The sequence below is a fragment of the Armigeres subalbatus genome, chromosome 2, assembly GCF_024139115.2.
Source record: "Armigeres subalbatus isolate Guangzhou_Male chromosome 2, GZ_Asu_2, whole genome shotgun sequence".
Lineage (NCBI taxonomy): Eukaryota > Metazoa > Arthropoda > Insecta > Diptera > Culicidae > Armigeres > Armigeres subalbatus.
This window is the reverse complement of record NC_085140.1, coordinates 164,893,837-164,916,618: the sequence shown is the minus strand read 5'-3', so window position 1 is coordinate 164,916,618 and position 22,782 is coordinate 164,893,837. Positions and strand designations below refer to the sequence as shown.

General features: G+C 37.4%; 1 protein-coding gene across 1 annotated transcript in view; it reads right to left on the bottom strand.

Moving 5' to 3' along the window:
• Window positions 1-22,782, bottom strand: part of LOC134209345 (uncharacterized) — a 63,632-nt gene that overhangs the window by 15,128 nt on the left and 25,722 nt on the right. Inside the window, 2 exon segments of the mRNA XM_062685335.1 lie at window positions 278-407; window positions 540-677. Coding sequence (XP_062541319.1) covers window positions 278-407; window positions 540-677 — 268 coding nt within the window.

Genomic DNA, 22,782 nt, shown 5'->3' with positions numbered 1-22,782 from the left:
AACGTATTATTGTCTCTCACAACTTAACATAGCGTATGGTCAAATATCCTATTATATATAAACATAAATTTTTATCATTATTTCTCCGACGAACCATAATGCCCCATCTCACCCTGCCTATTTTTTTAATAAGAATAATAGAGTCATGTGTGCGAGTTTGGATGTTTTAGCTGGATGCAATTTACAATGATGATGGCTTCTGGCTGTTAATATAGATTCGGTGCATTTTGGCCAGCGGGAGTGAGTTATGAACACATGACGATAAGGAAGTACGTACCTAGCTTAGTGGTTCCACTGTCTGGTCGCTTGATATATGGTTGGTCTGGGGCAGTGAACACCTCGTTCCTAAAAGTCGTGTCTGGTTTAATCTCCGGGTAAGGCGTGGCCGGCGTTTTCTTGAATATAAGCTATTTGAACGGGGGAAGAAGAGTGGGAGTGAAAGGCATATATAAATCAATTTAGCTTTCGGTATCTAAGGTACATATTCTAGAAGGTATATCGAGCTAGTGCCAAAAACCGAGCCCCGGCAAAGTGCTTACTTTCAGTATTGTGTAGATGAAGAATGAAACAATACCGATGGTATAGAGTGGCATTATGAAACCCATTGAGTTGGCGGATTTTGTAGACTGATGCGATCCAGCTCCCATAGGCGGGCGCATACCAGGTATGGGACCGGGCTGTAAAGAGAAAGATAGAAGAGTTGTGCAAGGATTTCAATAAATTGCAACAGACATCTGCTGGCGGGGTGTTGGTGCTGTTGAATGTATGAATGAAAATGAATATAAAATGATTTAATTTCAAACTAAACTTCTTAGAATACAAATTAGTTACATGTGGTGTATAAAAAAGGTTTAATTTTTTGAGGACATAAGTCAAGAATAAGATCTAAAATATAATGTTTCGATTATATTTAAAAAATTACATCACTTTTGTGTGTTTGCCAAAAATCAATTTGATATAGAGAAAAACATGATTATTAATAGTCCTATAGATGTTCTAGACGTCTCAACTAGAAAACAGAGAGATTTCGAAATAGGTAGATTATTGATATGTAGGGGAGACTGGGTAGACTTGATCCCCTTTTCTGATTTCCGATGTATAACAACCAAAAATAAATAAATATACGCGATTTCCACACAGACTCTCTAAGAAATATAGTATTTAACTTTACTGATGTGTGACAGTCCTTAAATTATTGTTGTTATTGATACACAATCGATTTTTTGGAGTGCTGTCAAAAATCGACTTTGAAAATATTCGGGGGAAATTGATCCCTCTCCAAGAACTTGCTTTGATAAAATTAGAAAGGTGCCCTCAGATTTTTAAAATATTTTCCCTTCAAAATACGCGGAATTATCGAATTGCTGTGCGTATACATGAACGATTTTTGTTATTGAATTCGACAGCACATGCAATTTCAAAATTTGACTTGATCCCCTTTCCATGAGATCTACTCAATACATAATTTTCGCTGCCAACCCTTCAACAAATCCGTCAAATCTACAAAAAATTAGAAGCCTAAGAACAGATTTATATTTCTTTGAATTTTTTCGCCAAATTTTTGTATGGGTGACTAACAGGGGGATCAAGTGTCCCCATATTGAGGCAATAACTTCAAATCCAAATATCCTAAAACTTTGATGGAATGTTGACATTTTCAACAGTACAGATCATTAAGCATATTTATGGCTTTGTGCTGTGAAAAAACGAAAGCATTTGGTCATTGTTATGAAAAGTTGTTCAAATTTTGCGTGGCCAATAAAATAATCTTTAGGAAGGTCAAAACATACAAACCGCCCTGCAGAATAAATAAGGTTGTCAATCCAAAAAATAACTCACCACATAAAGGTCATTTGTCTAGAGGATCTATACTAAAAAATACGCTAGAACAAAACTACTTTAGTTCTCGATAAAACAGGGGGTGATCAAGTCTCCCCGGGGATCAAGTCTACCCACCTTCCCCTACACTAGAATGATTCAAAATTTGTCTTTTTACTTCCTGACGCTTAAAAGACTGCATTTGCCATTTAAATAATCCTTCTATTTGTTTAGCTAATTTGGATGTAATTTGAGAGAGCACGCGCAATTAGAACTGAAAATCGCTATGACAACAGTAAGTTTTATGGAAAACCGTTCCCCAAAGCTTTCCATTAAGGTCTAAAAATATATAAGTACATTGGCAACTTAGGAAATTTGGCAAGGGAACATATCGTCTTTGTTGCGAAACGATTCGATGCTTACAAGAAAAGCTATTAAGAAAATAAAGAATCGTGAGAAATTCAATTTAACACGTAAAAGAATAACACAGTGTTCCCCAACCAGTAGTCCGCGGCCCCCTGGGGGACCGCGAGCCCGCACCAAGGGGGCCGTGAAACTTTTGCAAAGAATGCACCGTTTTTGTAGTTTAACTATCATGAAAACATTTTTTTATACTTATATTGTTTTTGTGTATTTACAAATATCATTTTATTAAATTTACTCAAAATCAGGCGATTTGAAAGAGAGTTTTTTTCCTGTAGTGATTTTAAAATTCCAACCAAAAGCGACTACATCATTGCTACATTTTTCTGGTGGCATGCAGTAAGATAAAATTGGGTAAGTTGGAATTTACCCTAGCAGCGCACATGTTTCACCACAAAGGCAAGTACAAATATCGTATTGAATCATTGCTGAAGAATAAAATATCACAATGATAAAAAAATTGAAATAAAATGATTTAAAAATATATGTTGGTTCTGGATTTCAGCATGAAAAATTAGGGGGGTCGTTGACCATTTGGCTAATCGTAAAGGTATCGCGAACCCGAAAACGTTGAGAACCACTGAATAACATCAATATCAATAATGAGCATTTTTGGTTTCTTTATGACTTAATGATTTCTTTAAGCTTAAACACGTCAGATTACTTCATAACAACAACTGTCTTACAGCTTGAGAATTATTCTATTAAGTCATTCTGTTGATTACATTTAAATACTTAATGCGCCACGTCAAGTAACAGTATTTCACACAAGGGGCGATTTTTATAGTAATTTCTATACAAACTTCAATCAGTCAAATTACAACCAAACTATCCAAAAAATTAGGAGGATTATCAAAACAGCAAATGTTACCGTTTAAGCATAGGAGAGCGAACAAGCCATAATTTAAATCACTTTAATGTACGCAATTTTTTAATTATTGCAAATTTTACAATTCAAGACAAAATTTTCAAAACGATTATCTGTTTTGTAAACAAGATTCAAACGACGATTTGACGAATCTGATAGCTCATCCGCAACTAACACCATCAATAGGTAGGGAAGGATTCCGCTACCTGTTGATGGTGCTGGTTTGCGTGGAAGAGCTATAAGATTCATCAAATCGTCGTTTGAATCTTTGTTTACAAAAGCAGATAAGTCGTTTTGAAAATTTTGTCTTGAATTATTGTATAAATAAAAAAAACAAATTTTACAATTATTGTATAAATCCTTGGCATACTACCATTTCAGCCAAATGACCTGTCCGGCCGAACGATATTTTCGGCCGTATGTCATTTGACCGAAAATGCTGTTTGGTCGTAATGGTAGTCGGCCAAATAACTGTGATTTTCAGCCAAATTAATGGCCAACAAATGTTCAGCCAAATGATGATGGCCAAAAATGTCGTTTGGCCAAAATGGTCGTTTGACACAAAGGGCATTTTTTGCCATTCCATAAAAAATCTTCGGAAATTATTTAGAGTTTCCACATGAACTTGTTCGAAATTTTCACGATTTTTCTGCCTAATGATATTTCGACCAAAGGCCCTTTTCGTTTGGCTAAATCACATATTCGGCTAGATGACCTTTTCTGCCAAACGGCATTTTCAGCCACATAACCCATTCAATTAAAATGACTTTTTCGGAAAAATAAACAGTTCGGCCTAACGACACTTTCAGCCGTAAGTCGCTTTCTACCAAACAATCATTTCGGCTGAACGGTAAGCAATTTTCGATTTTTTTTTACTAATTTTATTTGCTGATTATCTAATACATGCATTCATCTCTTAGACTAGGTGTTCCGTGTCTTCTTAACACTATCATCCTTATTTGCTATGCCATATTTTTAGTTATTCTTAATACTTTTCTATTGCCTCTGCCAGTTAGGATTTTCCTCTGGTTGAATTGAACCATGTAGGAATTACAATGTTTTCAACTTAAACTAAACTTAACCTATTTTATACTAAGGGTACAAGGAGTTAATCGTTGTAATAGAAGATTGCAACGATTTTTGTCTAAAATTGAAATTATTTTGTTGGACATTTGTTGCAATGTCTCAAAATTAGAAATTCTATGAAGTCCATTGGTACTATACCACGGAGGCAACTTCAGAATCATTTTTAAAATTTTATTTTGAATCCTCTGAAGTGTCTTCTTTCTGGTATTGCAGCAACTACTCCATATTGGCATAGCATACAACATGGCAGGTCTAGAAATTTGTTTGTAAATCAAAAGTTTGTTCTTAAGACAAAGTTTTGATTTTCTGTTTATAAGTGTATATAGAAACTTAATATATTTGTTAAATTTGGCTTGATTGCCTTCAATGCAATGTGATTTTTAAAAATTAACTTTTGGTCTAGCAGAAGTCCTAAATATTTAGCTTCGCTGGAATCCCATTCATAGTGACAATATGTCTGCTAGAAGGTTTCAAATAAGACGCTCTCGGCTTATGTGGGAAAATTATAAGTTGAGTTTTGGAAGCATTCGGGGAAATTTTCCATTTTTGCAAGTAAGTGGAGAAAATATCCAAACTTTTTTGCAATCTACTACAAATGACCCTTTGGCTGAGAGATCTGTGTCATCTGCGAACAAAGATTTTTGACACCCTGGTGGTAAATCAGGTAAGTCAGAAGTAAAAATGTTATACAATATGGGCCCCAGTATGCTGCCTTGGGGGACACCAGCCCTTACAGGTAATCTATCAGATTTAGAATTCTGATAGTTTACCTGCGGTGAGCGATCTGATAAATAATTTTGGATCAGTTTAATAATGTACAGAGGAAAATTAAAATTCATCAATTTTACAATCAAACCTTCATGCCAAACACTGTCAAATGCTTTCTCTATATCAAGAAGAGCAACTCCAGTCGAATATCCTTCAGATTTGTTGAGCCGCATTAAATTCGTTACTCTTAATAACTGATGGATGGTTGAATGACCATGGCGAAAACCAAATTGCTCATCAGCAAAAATAGAATTGTCATTAATATGAACCATCATTCTATTTGAAATAATCTTTTCAAACAGTTTGCTTATTGAAGAAAGCAAACTGATTGGGCGATAACTAGAACCCTCAGCTGGATTTTTGTCCGGCTTCAAAATAGGAACAACTTTGGCGTTTTTCCATTTATCTGGGAACAATTTTCGGAATGATAACCAGTTCGACTTAACGACACCTTCGGCCGTATGTCCATTACGGTCAAATGGTCATTTCTGCCAACAGCCAAACCTCATTTTCAGCCAAATGACCTGTCCGGCCGAACAATATTTTCGGCCGCATGTCATTTGACCGAAATGGACTTACGGCCGGACAGGTCATTTGACCGAAAATGAAGTTTGGCTGTAATGGTAGTCGGCCAAATAACTGTGATTTTCAGCCAAATTAGGGCCCTCATTAGCCGTGCGGTAAGACGCGCGGCTACAAAGCAAGACCATGCTGACGGTGGCTGGGTTCGATTCCCGATACTGGTCTATACAATTTTCGGATTGGAAATTGTCTCTCATGATATACGTATGGTAAAAATGGTAACTTGGCTTAGAAACCTCGCAGTTAATAGCTGTGGAAGTGCTTAATGAACACTAAGCTGTGAGGTGGCTCTATCCTAGTGTGGGGATGTAATGCCAATAAGCAGAAGAAGAAGTGGCCAAATCATGTTCAGCCGAATGAATTTTGACCGAAACGACCAAAATTGTCATTTGACCAAAATGGTCGTTTGACAGAAAGCGCATTACCATTCAATGAAAAACTCTTCAGAATTCCATAGGAAATTATTTAAAGTTTCCACAAGAACTCGATTTATTGACAAACCAATCAATATCGCTGTAGATAACTCATTTTCAATGATGTTTTTATGCAGTTTTTGTATTTATTTAGACATAACTGATAGAAATAATGAGCTTAATTTATAGTTTTGTGGCATGTCTAGTTATTTTACACACTTTTTGGAACTAAGCGTTGGCCGATTTGCTTGCAATAAGTTACTTTCGACATTGCCGAATTCTGCTTAGGGATATCGATGATTTTATATGTTCCGGTAAAGTCATCGGTTCCCCCTAAACAGAATATAGGGGTAGGTTCTATGTTTCGTCTTGGTTAACGGGTTGTCTATATTATAGGAAAGAAAGGAGAACAGGAAAACTAATCCTAGCCTTGAATTTTTGGAATAAATTAGCTTTTAGAAATTATGTGGGACTAGCAAATCACCGCTGCACAACCCAATTCTAAGGAATTTCGGCTCCAGAAATCCTCCCCAGGAGTTCTGGAAAAACCATCGTCAAAGAATAAAAATTAATAAAGGATTGTATTCCAAATGGTTGCACGAATTAGCTTTCTTTCATTAATTTCCAATTCAAACTGAATGCTAGAACAGTCAAGCTAAATACATGAGAGAGAAGATTATAACGGTATAAAATCCATTTTCAGTTTTGCTGATTGCTGGGGACCTTCCTTAGCCATGTGGTAATATGCGCGGCTAAAAAGCAGACCATGCTGTAGGTGGCTAGGTTCGATTCCCGGTCTATGAAATTTGCGAGTTGGTAATTTTCTCGACTTCCCTGGGCATTAAAGTATCATCGTGTTAGCCTCATGATATTCGAATGCAAAAATGGTAACTTGGCTTAAAAACCTCGCAGTTAACAACTGTGGAAATGCTTAATCAACGCTAAGCTGCAAGGCGCCGCGATGTCCCAGTGGGGATAGTACCAATAAGAAGAAGAAGAAGATTGCTAGAAAAGAGAAGTAAAGAAAGAAACAAAGTAGGAGGATGGCATTGGCCTTGAATACTGAATGAATTTCCTTCTCGGGAAAAATCAACCTTATTTCTTTTCTTCTAGCGAACTCTTGACTTTTTCCTTTACCTCCGTCATTATAGTAATGCAAACATTGTAACAAACAAATTGTAGTTATTCATGGCCCTAAAAGGGATGCTTTTTCTCATAAATTAAGTTTTCGTAACAAACATCAAGCTCTTTACCTACCATTTCGCCATTAAAGCTTGTACAAGAAATAAAATAAGAAACACAAAACTGATACGGTGATCAGCTTCCTCTGATGGCACATTACATCAAGGTGTCTGTAATCAGTGATAAAATAAAAGTTCTAAACGATAGGAAAACAAATAAAAGGTTGCATACACGGCGACAATTTCATCGGTGCGTCTAAAATTGATAGGTAACGCGCCGGTCGAAGATGTAGCCCTTTTTATTGTAATACAAAATCTACTATTGAATGCGACTCACCCAGACGCTTATTTTGTCGAAACAGATTGTTTGCTCCGATGTTTTTTATTCCTTTATTTATTTGATGGCACTCTGTGTTACCCGCTACTGTGCGAGATCTACTGTGGTATTCTGCGCCAGAATCCACAAGAATCTAAGATTTTCCATTATTCATTGTTGCTGTCGTTGCCGGTCCAATCTCGTCGTGAGTCCATTGTGTTCGTTTTGTCTATGTCGTGAATCCAATTGCTGGTTGCATTGTCCGGTTGCCATTTATCCGGGTAACGTTGGAGAATGCCTCGAGAAGAACAGTTTCAGTCGTCATCAGGCAGCCGTGACGGTGAGGCGTCACAATACGCCACCGCAGGCTGCGCATCCGACGACGAGGGTTTTTGGAGGGCTGAATCGCCCGACCATTCGCTTGAAAGGCGAACGTGCATACTACGCTACAGGACCCCATTTGCTCCGTAGTGTATTACTGATAATATCCCTCAACTTATGGAAAAAAAAAACCCTGATTAATCCACCTAGCGGTGTTGGTGCCTTTCTCGTGCAAAAAACTAAAAAAAATGATTGAGTGTTTTTGGCGTTTTTGCAATTGATGTATTTTGGCCATAACTTTTGATCCCATGTCAATTTGCCAATTTTCAATAGCAAACAATGGGACAGGATTCTCAGTCAAATGAAACTTGTTGCGAGTAATTCGCCAATGTCTAAGTTCCAAAAAGTGTTCTACAAAATTTTGTACACATACACACACACATACATACATACAAAAACAGACATCACCTCGATTCGTCGAGCTGAGTCGATTGGTATATAACACTATGGGTCTCCGGGCCTTCTATCAAAAATTCGGTTGTGGAGTGATCATATAGCCTTTACGTATACTTAGTATACGCGAAAGGCAAAAACATCGAAAAACAAAGATTTGCAGTTAAATGGCATCATTTACGATTTACTATTACGGTATTCATTCAGTTATTGTAAAATTAAATACAGAATGTTATGCTGAAAACCGCGAGCAAACTATAGTTCAGCCGGCAAAGTTATTCGCGTTTTACTTAAGTGTTGTATAAGTGAATTTATTACTTTTCTAGTGTAAAAGAAGCGAAATTTTCTCAAACTATATTTCAGTAAAATGCTAATATTTTTGCCGAAGGAAATCTAATCTCCTCGCGGTTTTCAGCAAAACATTCTAAATTAAATTCTGCAAGAACTGATATGTACATTCAAACTGCATATCACTGTTTTCGTTTCCCTATATTCCATATAAGCTTCCAACAAGTTTAGCACCGCCCAAACGTTGACCGATTTGGCTGAAATTTTGTCCAGAGCATAAGGGCATCAAATGGAACGGAATATAAGGGCCACTCATCAAATAATTTGAAATTATTTTTTTACATATTGATTTGAGCCACCCTAATCCACACATACAGACACATGGTATACAACACAATGGTTCTCTGGGCCTCCTTTTAAAAAAATATTGTTAGAGTGATTCCATAGCATTCACTTGCACTTAGTCGATAAATTATTTAAAGGCAAAACATATAGTTATTATTTTTTCTCTTCCGTCTTCTTTTTATGGCTATACATTCCAACTGAAACTTGGCCTGCTTTTCAACTTAGTATTCTATTAGCATTTCCTCAGTAATTGATTGAAAGTTTTCTATATGCCCGCATTGCATTAGCGCGTATATTGTGTGTGCTAGTACAATGGATTTACTATGCCCAGTGAATCGAAAATGTTTCCCACCCGAAAACATCCTAAACCTGACTGAGAATCAAACTCGCCATCTCCGGATTGGCAATACTACGCCTTTTTAAGGCTAACTGGGAACCTATTGGTGCCTTTCTTTTAATAAACCGAAAACACATTTTCTATATACTGCAATCGAATCGGTTCTTCATGCCAGCATGATGTACTTTTCTACTGCTAAGTAACATCTTCCAAATTCTTATTAGTAGAATCAGCTCCTAAATCAAGAGAGGATCAGAAACTGAAAGAATAACCTGGAAAGTGATTTATCACCTTCTTGTTTATTATTTGCGTTTCTACACCATCATGTGATGTTGGCTTTAATAATTTAGATGGTTGAGTACATACAAAAAAAATATAATCTCGAATACTGCCAAGACTGAAATTGTGTTTGGCATTCTTAATATGTTTTTACAATGTAAAATGTTGATGCTACATATATTACTAATTTGTTGGAGAAGGATGAAATGTGGAAATAAAAATGATAGATAATCTTCAGTCAATAAAGTTAAGTAGCGATGAACAATTTTAAATTTAATGCAAAATGGATATGGAAGAATGGAAATGTATATGGGTCACATTTATTTTTTCGGTTTTGGATTTAATGTTTTGGATAAAAAGACGCGGCTACAAAAGAACTATCTGAGGGTGGCTGGGTTCGATTCCGTTGCGTCTAGGCAATTTCAGATTGGTGTCTCGACTTCCTGGGCATAAAATATCATCGTGTTAGCCTCATGATATACAGAATGCAAAATGGTACGCTTAGAAACCTCGCAGTTAATAACTGTGGAAGTGCTTAATGAACACTAAGCTGCGAGGCGCTTTGTCCAGTGTTGGGATGATTTTTTGATTACGCAATTTAAACTTCTTCAATGTAGATCTTCCAACATATGCATAATTACGCTTATTCAAAATTACTGGAAGCAAAATTCACTATTTAACACACGGTAGAATACTCTTTCTCAGGTAATCCTAGACGACGAGCACCTTTTAAATCGCCGTTCTAAACCATATGCTCAATCACTGAAAAGAGTACAAATCATTCACATTGTTTTCCACATTTTAACTTCACTGCTAACGACTGTTCACCAGCTCGAACGCTATTAAAATTGCACAGAATTGGTCCCATTTAGCAGCTCGCTGGCCATTTATCAGCAGAATGCCGTTCCAACTTCTTAACTTCTCATCATTCATAGCCGTATGAGGTTCGCAGGAGTTAACTCAATTATTTTGCACGTTCTCCTGTTCTACCGCTTTTCTGTTGTCGGAACGACCAGGAAACGGTTTATCATTCCAGAATCACATTCACTCTCTCTGCACTCACTTTTTGCTTTTTGCTACGTGTCAGATTTCTGCGTAGTACCAGGTGAAACGATCTTTATTCCAATTTTCCACTTTACAATCAAATAATAGCTACGAAATCGTACTCCAAATCGTTTAACAGTTTCCACGAAATTCTCTAAGACTACCCTTTCAAAAGTGCATCCAATCACACAAGCGTTTTCCGTGGTTCAGCCCGATACACGCGGTGCCACAAAATGCACTCCTTCGCTTCAAAACGATCGCGAACGATTGAAGATTCATGTTCGTCGTCTGTTTTCTGTTTCCTGCGCCTCGTCGTACGAACAAGTCATCGGATCTCGCCTGTCTGTGGCAGCGTTTGCAAGCCACGAATCAGCTGGTGTGCGGCGTGGTCGAGAGGCCTGCGGTTATTTTCAAGGCAAGAAACGATGATCGTGATGAAGTCTCGTATTACTTCAAACGGTTCTTCTTCAATTCGAATGTGTGCTGCGGTGACCGCTGCGAAACTGCCGAAAAATAATCCTACAGCTTTGGAAGAACTTTTTTTTGCTTTTTTCGTACAATTAAGTTGCACCATATGGAATTACTGCTCCTGGACTTCACCTCATAGCTTCTACATTCATCCCACCAAAAAAAAAAGCAATGAAAATGAATTTGATTTGTTTCTTATTTTTATCAGTGAGCACACATGTTAGTAATTAAAAAAAAAGCGACAAGATTGGTGCTTTTTTCCTTGTTTGCGTTGAGATGTTCTGTTGAAAGAAAATGGGACCAATTCCCCTATAAAGTCCATCAGTTTTGATGTCTATTATATCAGAGGGCCTGTTTTATTTCGTACACCATTGTTCAGTGCCTTCAGTTTCTTATTCAAATGATAACATACGCAACTACAAAGCAAGAGAGCACTGAACATGGCTAGGTTCAATTTCCGGTTCTGGCTAGAAAATATTTGAGTTGACAATTGCATCAACTCCTCTGGGAATAAGAGTAACATCGAGTTAACCTCATGATATACGTAGGAGAAGGACTTCGGTTGTGGTGATGCATTTTAACATGTTGTACACAGCAGTGCAAAAAAAACAAATTCCCAAATGAAAATGAGTAAGAACCAAGCATTTTACCATAGCTTGTCAGTAAAGTCACCAGAAATAAAGTCTAGCGTAGTGAAAACCGTAAGCATTGGCAACCAGGAAAAAACTTGTCAAACATTGGCAACCGTTAAAAAATGCAAGCTATCGCACGGCTATTAGGGAGTGAGTGCTAGTAGTGGACCCCGTACGTATATGGACCCTGAACAAAATCCCAAATTAAACTCTGAATCGATCATTTCTGCACTTCCGTCGGTGAAGTTGCATGAAACAAGACAGCATTCCATACATTTGCTATGGACAGAAACAGAAATTTAATTAGGGAACGTTCGCCACTTCATCTCATAGCTCCTATTTCCATCCCATCAAAACAAAGCAATGGAAAGGAATTTGGTTTGTTTATTATTTTTGATTTTTTCAAGGTGAGACGCGTGTTGACAAAAGAAGCGACGAATTTGGTGCCGTTTCTTTGTTTAGCGATGAGATGGATATGTATGCAGTGAGATGGAGATGGAACAGTTCCCTATATTAACTAATTTGTAAATGTAAATGCATAAAGGGTCCTACTAGCACTCAAGGGGGGTCCATTATAGGCACAAGAAACATGTGGAATGGAACATGTAAATCAAATGCAGGAAACATAATACGCATATAAACAAACTCGACGTTGCGTATTATGGATCCGAGGGTGGCCATAATAGGCATGCTATAGCTATAGCTATTATTTTAATATTTTTTTTATTTTAAAAATTATTTTAAAATGTTTTCTTTATTGGTAAAAATAAATATTTTTGCTAGTTTTATGTACAAAACACGATGCTAATACCTGCTGCTTGTCATCTGGTGCAGCAGAACTATTTTCAAGAGGCTTGCTCTAGCGGAGCGACTGAAGTAAATTTTAGTGGTTGAGGGGTCCATTACTAGCACTCGCTCCCTACCTTTTGCAAGTTTCTTTCATATAGAGTAAGCGTTTCCCGGAGGCTAGTGCTATGAAGAACAATTAATGGATTATACATTTTGTAAGATCTCTGCTACTGCCGTTGTCCCGGAGCCAGGTAATGCAGTGTAAGTTGAACTGTGACTTACCACTTTCGTTTAAGCTTCACCAACATTTTCATTGTTCTAACAGCTACACTTTTAAAAGCTTGGAGGAATAATCTTGAAAATCAAAACGGCAATTCCTGCATTCAAAAATATTGCGTAACTAGCAAATTCCAGATTGACTTCCATTAGCTTTTTCTTCAGGTTTCGTTTTTTCGATTTTTTATTTCATAATTTTGCAAAATAAATGTTCGCTCTATCTCAATACTCTCCATTAATTGAGCACATTTGAAGCCCCATGTTCGATTGGATCTAGTGAATGACAATTTCATTGGTGACCTGTCGTGTACCTTGCCAGACTTTATATCTAGTGACTTTACTTGTCAGGGGAGGCTGTTGCTCCGATATTGTTTTTGATGCAGTTGTACCAGGTTGCGATTCAGATTCAGCAATAAAAATTTGGTTCATATGCTTTTTGTTAAACGAGATTTCATTCCTAGTTTATTATACACTAGCAGACCCGACGAACTTTGTTTCGCCTGAAATAATTTATTCTTTGATAAGTTCTCGAGTTATGCCGAAATATCTGTTTCATTTGTATAAGAGCCCCCCTTTCCAGAAGAGGGAGGGGTTTCGAACATTGGCTTAAATAAGGGGGGACTAAGGGGGCTTAGCCCTCCCTAGAAAAGAATGAGGCCCTTCTAGGATTTGAAAAGATTACTGGCAGTGAAACCAGTTTTCAACATATGGGACTTAGAATTACTGAAAAAGTTTGAAGTCAAAAGAGTTATCTCCCATAATCATCCTATCATAACGAAATGAATAAAAGACTAATGGGCTAGAGGTGTGCGCTGGGGCGGAAACTCTTCAGAATTCAAGGATTTTCTCCAGAAATTTCTCGAGAAATTCTTCAAAATCCCATGAACTAATAATAAGATTTTCTTGAGAAAATTCTTCGAAATTTTTCACTAGTTTTAGAAATTTTGTCAGGAAATTTTGCAGAAATTAAAGAAATCTTTAAAATAATCTCTGAATTTTTTTATGAAAAAATTTGAAAATTCTCCGGATTTTCTAAAGTTCTCTTAAATTTTCTTATGAAATTCTTCAAAATTTCCTAAAAAAATCTTTGGATTTTGCTTTGGAATTTTGTCTTCAACAAATCTTCGAAACATTCTTCGTAATTAAATCGAAAAATTCTTAGGTAATCCCGTGGATTTTTTTTCGTAAATTTCCTTGAAATGTTCTGCAAAATTTCCTCCAAAATGTGTTCGAAACTCCTCTTGAAATTCTACGAAGTTTGTAGTGACATATAAATTGAGTCTTTATCAGTTACGAGAAATGAGTAAAGATCCAAGACAAGGATAAGGAAGCATTGACGGTCGAGTGCACGATCTATCTCCCTCCACATTTCACAAGTCTTTTGGAGTAATTATTAGGAAGTTTGGGACAAACACTACTTCTTCGGCATTCCAAACAGGGTATATCGTCCTTCCAGTCGAGGAAGACGCTTGCTAGGAATCTTATCCGGACCATCCGAAAACATACAGATAGTGTTTTAGACCTGGATCCAGCAAAAACATTTGGACATTATTTTACTGAATATTAGCAAAACTGCAGCAACACAAACAGCCATCGAATGTAAAAGTATTCTACGTTGCCAATTCCCCCCGGTGAACAGCAATCTATCTACATCACACCATCTTGCTGAAGCAGATCATAATAACGTTGACGACGAAGTACAACGCTAATTGAAGCACGGCCTACAATCAACTAGCGAATATCTACTGTAACAGATAAAATATCAGCATCGAGTTCAACTACAGAAGCAGGTTTCATCAAAGCGACAAACAATAGGCGGTTCTTAAAACGAACAGTGAAAAAAGTTAAATAATTTCGGCTCCGATATGATATGATATATGGTGAATAAAACACAACATAATATGGTCGGTTCTGCCAAAACACACCATGTGCCAATGATAAATAACTCAATTTTTCGTCAAAATTTCGAGTTGAATCCAATTGATCACAAATCGTACCGAATATTCCTCAAACCCATAACTGGAGATCTCTGCAACATGTACGCATGAACTCATATGAATATATTTTCGTATTCCTTCTACCTACGAACAAAATATTGCAAGTCAGTCAAAAAGGCGCTTGGTGCGGTTTTGTAGATCCCCGACCATATATCTATTTGGTTTGAATTATTCATTTGTTGAACTAAGAGTGGTAGAATGTCCAAGAATTTTTAGAAATAAGCTACAAATAGAAAATAGATAACAGGGCTCTCCCCTGGCATCAGGGCTAGATTACGCCAATGGTTTCTAACCAACACAGAAACATATCTTCCCTTTCAAAACCTCCATCCTGATTGGTTCCATTTGCTTGATTAATTCTCGAGTAATGAAGAAATTGGTGTTTCATTTGTGTATCATTTGTATATTGTCTGAATTTCTTGAAAAAAATCACCAGATTTTCTAAAGTTCTCTTAAACTTCATTCTTCAAAAATTACTCAATTTTTTTGGATTTTGCGCTTGAATTTGTCGAGAAATTCCTCAACATCTCTTCGAAACATTCTTCGCATAACTCGAAAAATTCTTAGGTAATCCCAATTTTTTTTCGTAAATTTCCTTGAAATTTCTGCACAAATTCCTCCCAAAAGTGTTCGAAACTCCTCTCGAAATTCTACGAAGTTTGAGTAACATATAAATTGAGTTGTTATCAGTTTCGAGAAATGAGTAAAGATCTAAGACAAGGATAAGAAAGCAGCAGGGACTATGTCCAAGGGCTTGACGATCCTCCCAGGCCATCTCGAGTTGTGGCGCCTGCCTAAGATGTGGTGGGGTTTGACAGTGCCCTGTTAAACCTCTATAAAAGCTCATGTATCCACAAGTAGGCTCAAAGCGACCGTGTGCCGCTCAAAGCACGCAATCCTGGTGTTGGGTGGGACGCTAAACAGCCCTGACACGACGGCCCTCCGACGAGACAGGAGGTTTGCACAGGCCCAATAACCGCCTTAAAAACAACTATACGAACGAAATCTGCTGGACAGGACAGAAAGTGTGGAAAAGCGGACATCAGGGCTCTTCTACCAAAGCTGTGGCACCACCAACGAGCGAACTGCTTCATAGTGCTGGGAAAGATGCGCCAACGCGTGGTTGGGTGGCAATCAACGCAAGGATGTGCAAGTTTAGGATAAAAGGCCGTTTCTTCAACTATGCATCATCAACGTGCACTGCCCACACGAAGGGAGATCAACGACGTGAAAGAAGCGTTCTATGCGCAGCTGGAGCAGACATACGATGGACCCACTGCGGGACGTCAAAATCGTCATCGGTGACGGAACGCTCAGGTAGGAAGGGAGGAAATGTATAGACCGGTCATCGGACGGATAGTCTCATACCGTATCAACGACAACGGCCAACGATGCATAAACTTTAGCCTCCCGCGGAATGGTAGTCGAAGCACTTTCTTCCCCGCAGAATATCCACAAGGCCGCATAATCACCTAATCAAGTAACGGACAACCAAATGACCACGTTCTAATCGACGGTAAATTCTTCTCCGACATCACGAACGTACGCACTTACGCAGTGCGAATATTTATCCGACCACACCTCGTCGCATATGTCTGCGCTCAAAACTCTCGACGGTGATCACACGCGTCAGGTCTCCCGCGGCTAACATTGGGCGGCTAAAGACGGTGAACTAGTCCAGAACTACGCGCAGCAGCTGGAAGTGGCACTCCCAACGGAAGAGCAGCTAGGCGCAGCATCTCTTTGTAGATGGCTGAGAGATTTCGATCCGCCATTGGAGCTCAACCGCTGCACTAGACGGTGGCTCCGGATCAGAGAAACAACTGGTATGACGGCGAATGGGGCAGTTGGTTGAGGAGAAGAATGCAGCATGGGCGATGCTGCAAGCACGAGGGCAGACGAGGCGATACAAACGGGCGCGGAACAGACAAACTCGATTTTCCGGAGGAAAAAGCGCACAGGAAGATCGAGACCGTGAAGAGACGGAGGAACTGTACCGCGCTAATAACGCACGAAAGTTCTGAAGTTGAACCGTTCACTAGAGGCCACGTGCCACACCGATATGTGGGGGCATAAACGGAACCTTCTATACAAACGATGAGGTGATCCAAAGGTGGCAGCACTACGAAGAGCACCTGAATGGCGATATGGCGAACAGAGTGGCGTATGGTAATGAACCTAGAAGCACGCGCGCAGGAAATCGACTTCCGGCTCCGAATCTCCAGGAAATCCAGGAGGAGATCGGCCGGCTGAAAACATTGAAATTGTAACGATAAATCACTCAATTTTTTGTCAAAATTTTAGAGTTGAATCAATTGATCACAAATCTACCGATATCCTCAAACCAATAACTGGAATATTCTGTAACATATACGCATGAACTCATGAATATATTTCTATTCCTTCTACCACACGACAAAATATTGCAAGTCAGTCAAAAGGCGCTTGGTGCGGTTTTGCAGAACCCACCTTATATCTATTAGGTTTGAATTATTCATTTTAGCACTAAAGTGTGAGATGTCAAAATTTGAAAAAAGCTCCAAATAGAGAAAATAGATTATGAGGCTATAGCTCTCCGCTGGCATCAGGGCTAGTTACGCCAATGGTTTCTAACCAACACAGAAACATATCTTTCCTTTTAAACCTCCACATCGCAGATTTGCTCCATTTGCTTATTAATTCTCAATGAAGAAAGTGGTGTTTTTTGTGGGATCCCCTTTCAAGGGGAGGGAGGTCTCGAACCATCTTAAGAACCTTCCTCGGCCGCAAAATACAAATTTTTACAGTCTACATACAAGTTTTCCGATCGGTTCTGTAGTTTCCGAGTCTATAAGGAACAGACTGAAATTCATTTTTATGTATCAGAAATAGATATGTGATTATAAACAAAGTACATCTAAATACTAATCATTTCATGAAAATAAATAGAGAAAATAATGTGACACAAACCTTTGATTTTTTATTCACATAGGAAAGACGCTTGGCAGGTTTTATTCTATTATTGTCAGGGGTTTTTGTCGACGTTTTTTGTGAAATTTGGCTACAATATTCTTTGATATGCAAAGAATGTTTAGTGAAATTTAAGCATAATCATCACAAACCCCTGCCAATAATGAATAAAACCTGCCAGCCATCATTCCTATATTCTTCGTTCTGTTTCACGACACAAGTAACAACCTCCAAAGACCTCACGCCTAGATCCCATGGGTTGGAATCTACATCTTTGAATGGTCTTTGACTTTCAACTATATACGGTTTAGAAAAAGCTCCCTGCATTGTGCAAGACGATCTTCATGCAACAGGCATTATGTTAAATGAGCTACTATAAACATACATTGGCATAATAAATTTCTTTTAAAATTGTGTTGTAAGCCCTGCACAAGATTCCTTATTTGAAACATGCATTTGCACGAATAACCGAAAAGACCTTGTTTTTAACCATTTTCAAAGGTTGCTCAACAGAATTGCAGAACAGAAACCAGACATACAGGTACCCGCTGGTGCTGATTGGACACATGACCACCATTCTCAGTGTTATGCAATTGGTAAGAACTCTAGCTTTCAAGTAATCGCTTATTTGGTTGCGAAAGTGGTTTTCGCAAAATAAGGTTTAATGACATAATGTTTCCCGTATTTTACTTATTTTGTACTCGACTATTTTCACTGTTTCTAAGTTCACATCAAAGCTCCAGAGAAGTGAAACAGGATCACTTCTCGTTGCATTTTTTAATCTCTATTGCTATGCTTGTTTCTTGAAACCATTTTCTGCGATTTTCATGTGAAACTCTATTTTTTAATGTTATGTACTTAACTTGGGTATTGTCTCGGATAATTTGTATATTTATATATTTTATTATTTCAGTCTATATTTTGTTTATATTTTAGCATTTTTTATTCGTAACAGAGTGTTTTCATTTTACTGTCATATATCAGTTAGTTATTTCTGATAAAATATTTTCTCTGTTTGATACTGATTGTTTCCAGTAAACTCCATCCACATAAAATATCACAAGCAACTTAGAAATACAGTAATTCTTATCACCGTACCTTTCTCGAAACGAATGCAAAACAGTTATGCGCAAGCCAAATTCACAACTAAGAATCTTATGTTTGTTCACAATAGTTTCACTTGATGTTATTATATAGAACAACGCTATTGCACTAGCAATCAGTTTAAATGCAACCAATTTTATCGAATGCAACTTCCTACTGAGACCGTTCTTCTATCTATCAACTTCCCGTCCAAAATGAAACGGGTGTTATCTGTATCAAATTCTTGTGTTGCAAAAATAACAGCTAATCAGTTGGGTTATCAACAGATACGGTATGCGTCGTTACGATTGCATCATCCAACCAAACATTCCAGACGAGCACATTAGATTCGCATAGATGCAACAGAGATGGTTTTCCTTTAGTCATATCATCGAACAAAATTGTTTAAAATTTACACAATTTTAAAAGACCACTACTTTGAAAGTTCATTGATCAAACTAAATTAAAGTTTGATTTTGCCATCAATAAATCTCAAATATAAAATGTTTCCGCATTTTTAGCGCAGCTTATAACCTTATGCCATTTCTGAAAAATTGCGCTACGTAAAATATCAGTAAGATAGCAGTATCTAATAAATGATGAGCAACGATTCTTAAATTTTGTCAGGTGCAAAACTTTTTGCCATCTATAATTTTTTGTCTTTCCCGTATATACACATAGTCAACGTTATGTCGAAAGGCTATTATTTCACTCCAAAAGCGAACTTTTTATAGGAGGTTTGGAGCCCCATTGTTTTATATTAAGCAACGCAGATCGACGAAGAAAACATTAACAGACTTTCCATATATTTTGGTTTGATGACTGGATATTGCTTAACAGCTAGGTGAAGGAAATAGTGTATCAAACCAAAGAGATTGATGTATTGACAGAATCAGTCAGTCAGTACTACTAATATGTGAATATACGAGATATAAAAAATATACGAGAAAGGCAATAAAGAAAATAAGATCTTCTAAGAATATGGAATGGAGCAATATAATTACGTATTACGCATTCACTTACACCCATATGAATATCTTTGCCTGGCAGAAATTACCGAAACCCAAAAATTTCCTAGACCGGACGGGAATCGAACCCAGCCACCGCATCTTACCGCACGACCAAAGAGAGCCACTGTGGTCTTTTTATGTACAATGTCGATAAGTACTAGATGAAAGTACTTGGTATTTATTCAAAACAAAGAAAGTAAAAATAACAGATAACTGTTGTTGTTAACTATGTCATAAAAAAACAATAGTAATTTACAAGGAACATGTTTAAACAAAGAAGTTTCATAAACAATTATTCGCTGTACGCTCAGGTTTGTAATATGCAATGTAAAGCACTCATAACTAAAATTTGCTAATCAAAAACTTACAAGAGAGAAAAAACGTTTAAGCAAAAGAAGAATTTAATGTAACAGACACGATTCTCTATACTCTCACATCTTAATAACTACATATTTATTGTACAATGTGCATCTTACCGAAACAATTATCAAAAACAACAAGTTGGAAAGTTGGACAATTTTGTTACCTTCCCAATAAAACCTGAAATGTCTATCAAGGCGCACATTACGTAAGTCTGCGTCATATTTGTGGCAATGTGGCTTTTCCACAAGATCGTAACTTTTTGCTTCTTCCATAAAGCTGTACCTGCCAACAGTAAAACTGCTCCAATAAGGAACACCAAAAAGTGCAACAATTTTCTCATACTGCCTCCCTATCTCTTTCATCCTCTCTCGAATGTAACGGATTTCCGCATGAAAACACATTCAGCCGGCTTTCATTGCATCAAAGACTTATCTATACGTCTCGCTGCCAATAACTATCGACAGCGTGGGGTGATTCAGTCTCCCGTGGTGAAATGAACTTGTACTTAATTAAAATTATTATATTTATCACTAAGTCTTGTGGTGTTGGGTCGGGTTTCATGTGAAAAAATATGACGTTAAAAAAATTAATTAGAAAACAGTTCAACATTTACCTATCTTAATTAAACGAATGATTTTATTTATTTGTGAATTAAAATTAATTAATTACAATGACATCATAAGTAATATTGTAACCCAATTTTACTAAATTATCAACTATGAACCGCTTCGCGCGGATACCCCGAAATTTGAACGAAAATATTTGTGATGTCTATTTTTACGCGGGAGGAAATGAGAAAACCACGATTGAATGCGATAACCGCGTGTTAGGTTAAGTGATGTCATACGATCGTCGCTTAGATGCTTTCGCTTTCAAACTCGCATGTGATGGTGAATCGTCTTCGGCGACGATCAGCAAGGTGTCATAAAATATTTTACCCATTTTGATAGACTGAAACTAACTTCTTATGTGCCGTACGAATTCAAGACTGAGCTTATAAGAGCATTACCAATAAGATAAATTTACAAGAACAGAAGCCAATGAAAATTTCAAAATATGGTAAAATATGTACTTTTGGTGTTTGTAGTCTGTAAAATATCTTAACTACGTTATTGCATTATTAGTTTCAAAATAATGGCAGTATTTCAATAAGGTCTGATATCAGATTAGACTAGAAAACTTTTGGGTTCAAAATAGTGTTTAGCTCTCTGCAAAAATAAGCTTTAAAACACAGAGAAGCAGACGTCTCACTTAGAACAAAATGTAATCAAAATCATCGTAACGGAAACATTACCGCCTAATGCTAAATGCACTGTAGGTGGACAAGCGGCAACCAGGTGGCGGTAGTGAGTAAACGTCAAACACAAGCAAAACCGATGGAAGCGCCATTGGTGGCTGATGACCACTTACAAAAAATGAATCCACCGTTAACAAGATGAACGATTGAACATGTAGAGTAGAGATCGTTTCTCTTGATACTTCACCTATTATACTGTCACCAATTAGCCTTGTGGCAAAGGCGTAGGTTTGCCAATCCGGACATGGCGAATTAGATTCTCGGTCCGGTATAGGATGTTTTTGGGTGGGAAACATTTTCGACTTCCTGGGCATAGTGTATCCATTCTATTTGCTACACAAGATACATACTCATGTATATAGAAAAACTCATGAGTGTAGAAACGCTTTCAATTACTTACTGAGGAAACTCTAATAGAATATTGAATTCGATAACCGGTCAAGTTCCCAGTTGGAATATACAGCAATTGAAGAAGAAGATTATAATCAAATCATAGATGTGACCCGACAATTTGCACATAAGTTTCTATGACCCATATGTAACAGAATTTAGTCACATTTGAGTTGCCTCAAATCGTCTGGATTGTGCTGCTAGGGGTGTAATTAGGCTTAGCTAATTCGGGTGTATTGCAATAGGAGCATTTGATGACAGTAGAAAAAGTAGAGCAATTCTTATAAAAATAAAATTACTGAAGTTGCACTGACTGTCGATATACAACAGTGAAGAACATGTGAGGATTGGGCAAATCAAGCACCCGAAAGATATTCAATTTGCAAAAAAGAGCTAACCACGGTGGATGTTGGTACTCGGATTCTGATGGCTTTTCCGCAAACGTGACCTGTAAGACTAGGGACATGTTTCAAATAGGCATAACTGTATTTGGAGCGTAGAGGTTGAGAGTTCAAGTACGCCAGCAAAATAAATAATTGATATTCCGGCAAAAATAGCGTTTGTTAGCTGATTTTCGGCAAATTAATTGCTGATTATCCGCCATTTTGACAGAAATCTCGGCAAAAACATGTTTGTGGGGCACGGCTGTCGATTCTCGGTAAAAGTGCAACATTTTGCTGAGATCCCGGTAAAAAAAATTAAGTGTGTAGCTCTCGTCCAAACTAATGAAATGGCGACAAATCAGTTGAACATTATCTAACTGTCCGAAATTTAACGTGGACAGGCTTTAAGATCGATTTAGTTCAACGATTTAGAATCAAGTTTTTATTTTTCCTGCACTTATGCCTAAAAGATTTGTTCGTCTAGATGGCAGGCCGCTTATCAAAAAGTTCTAAATAAATTCCTCTAAGTTATTGTAACAAATGCGTACCTATAGATTTTCAAAAGTTATAAGCACACTAAAAAATAGTCGGAAATTGGTACGCATGTAATGTTCCATGAAAAT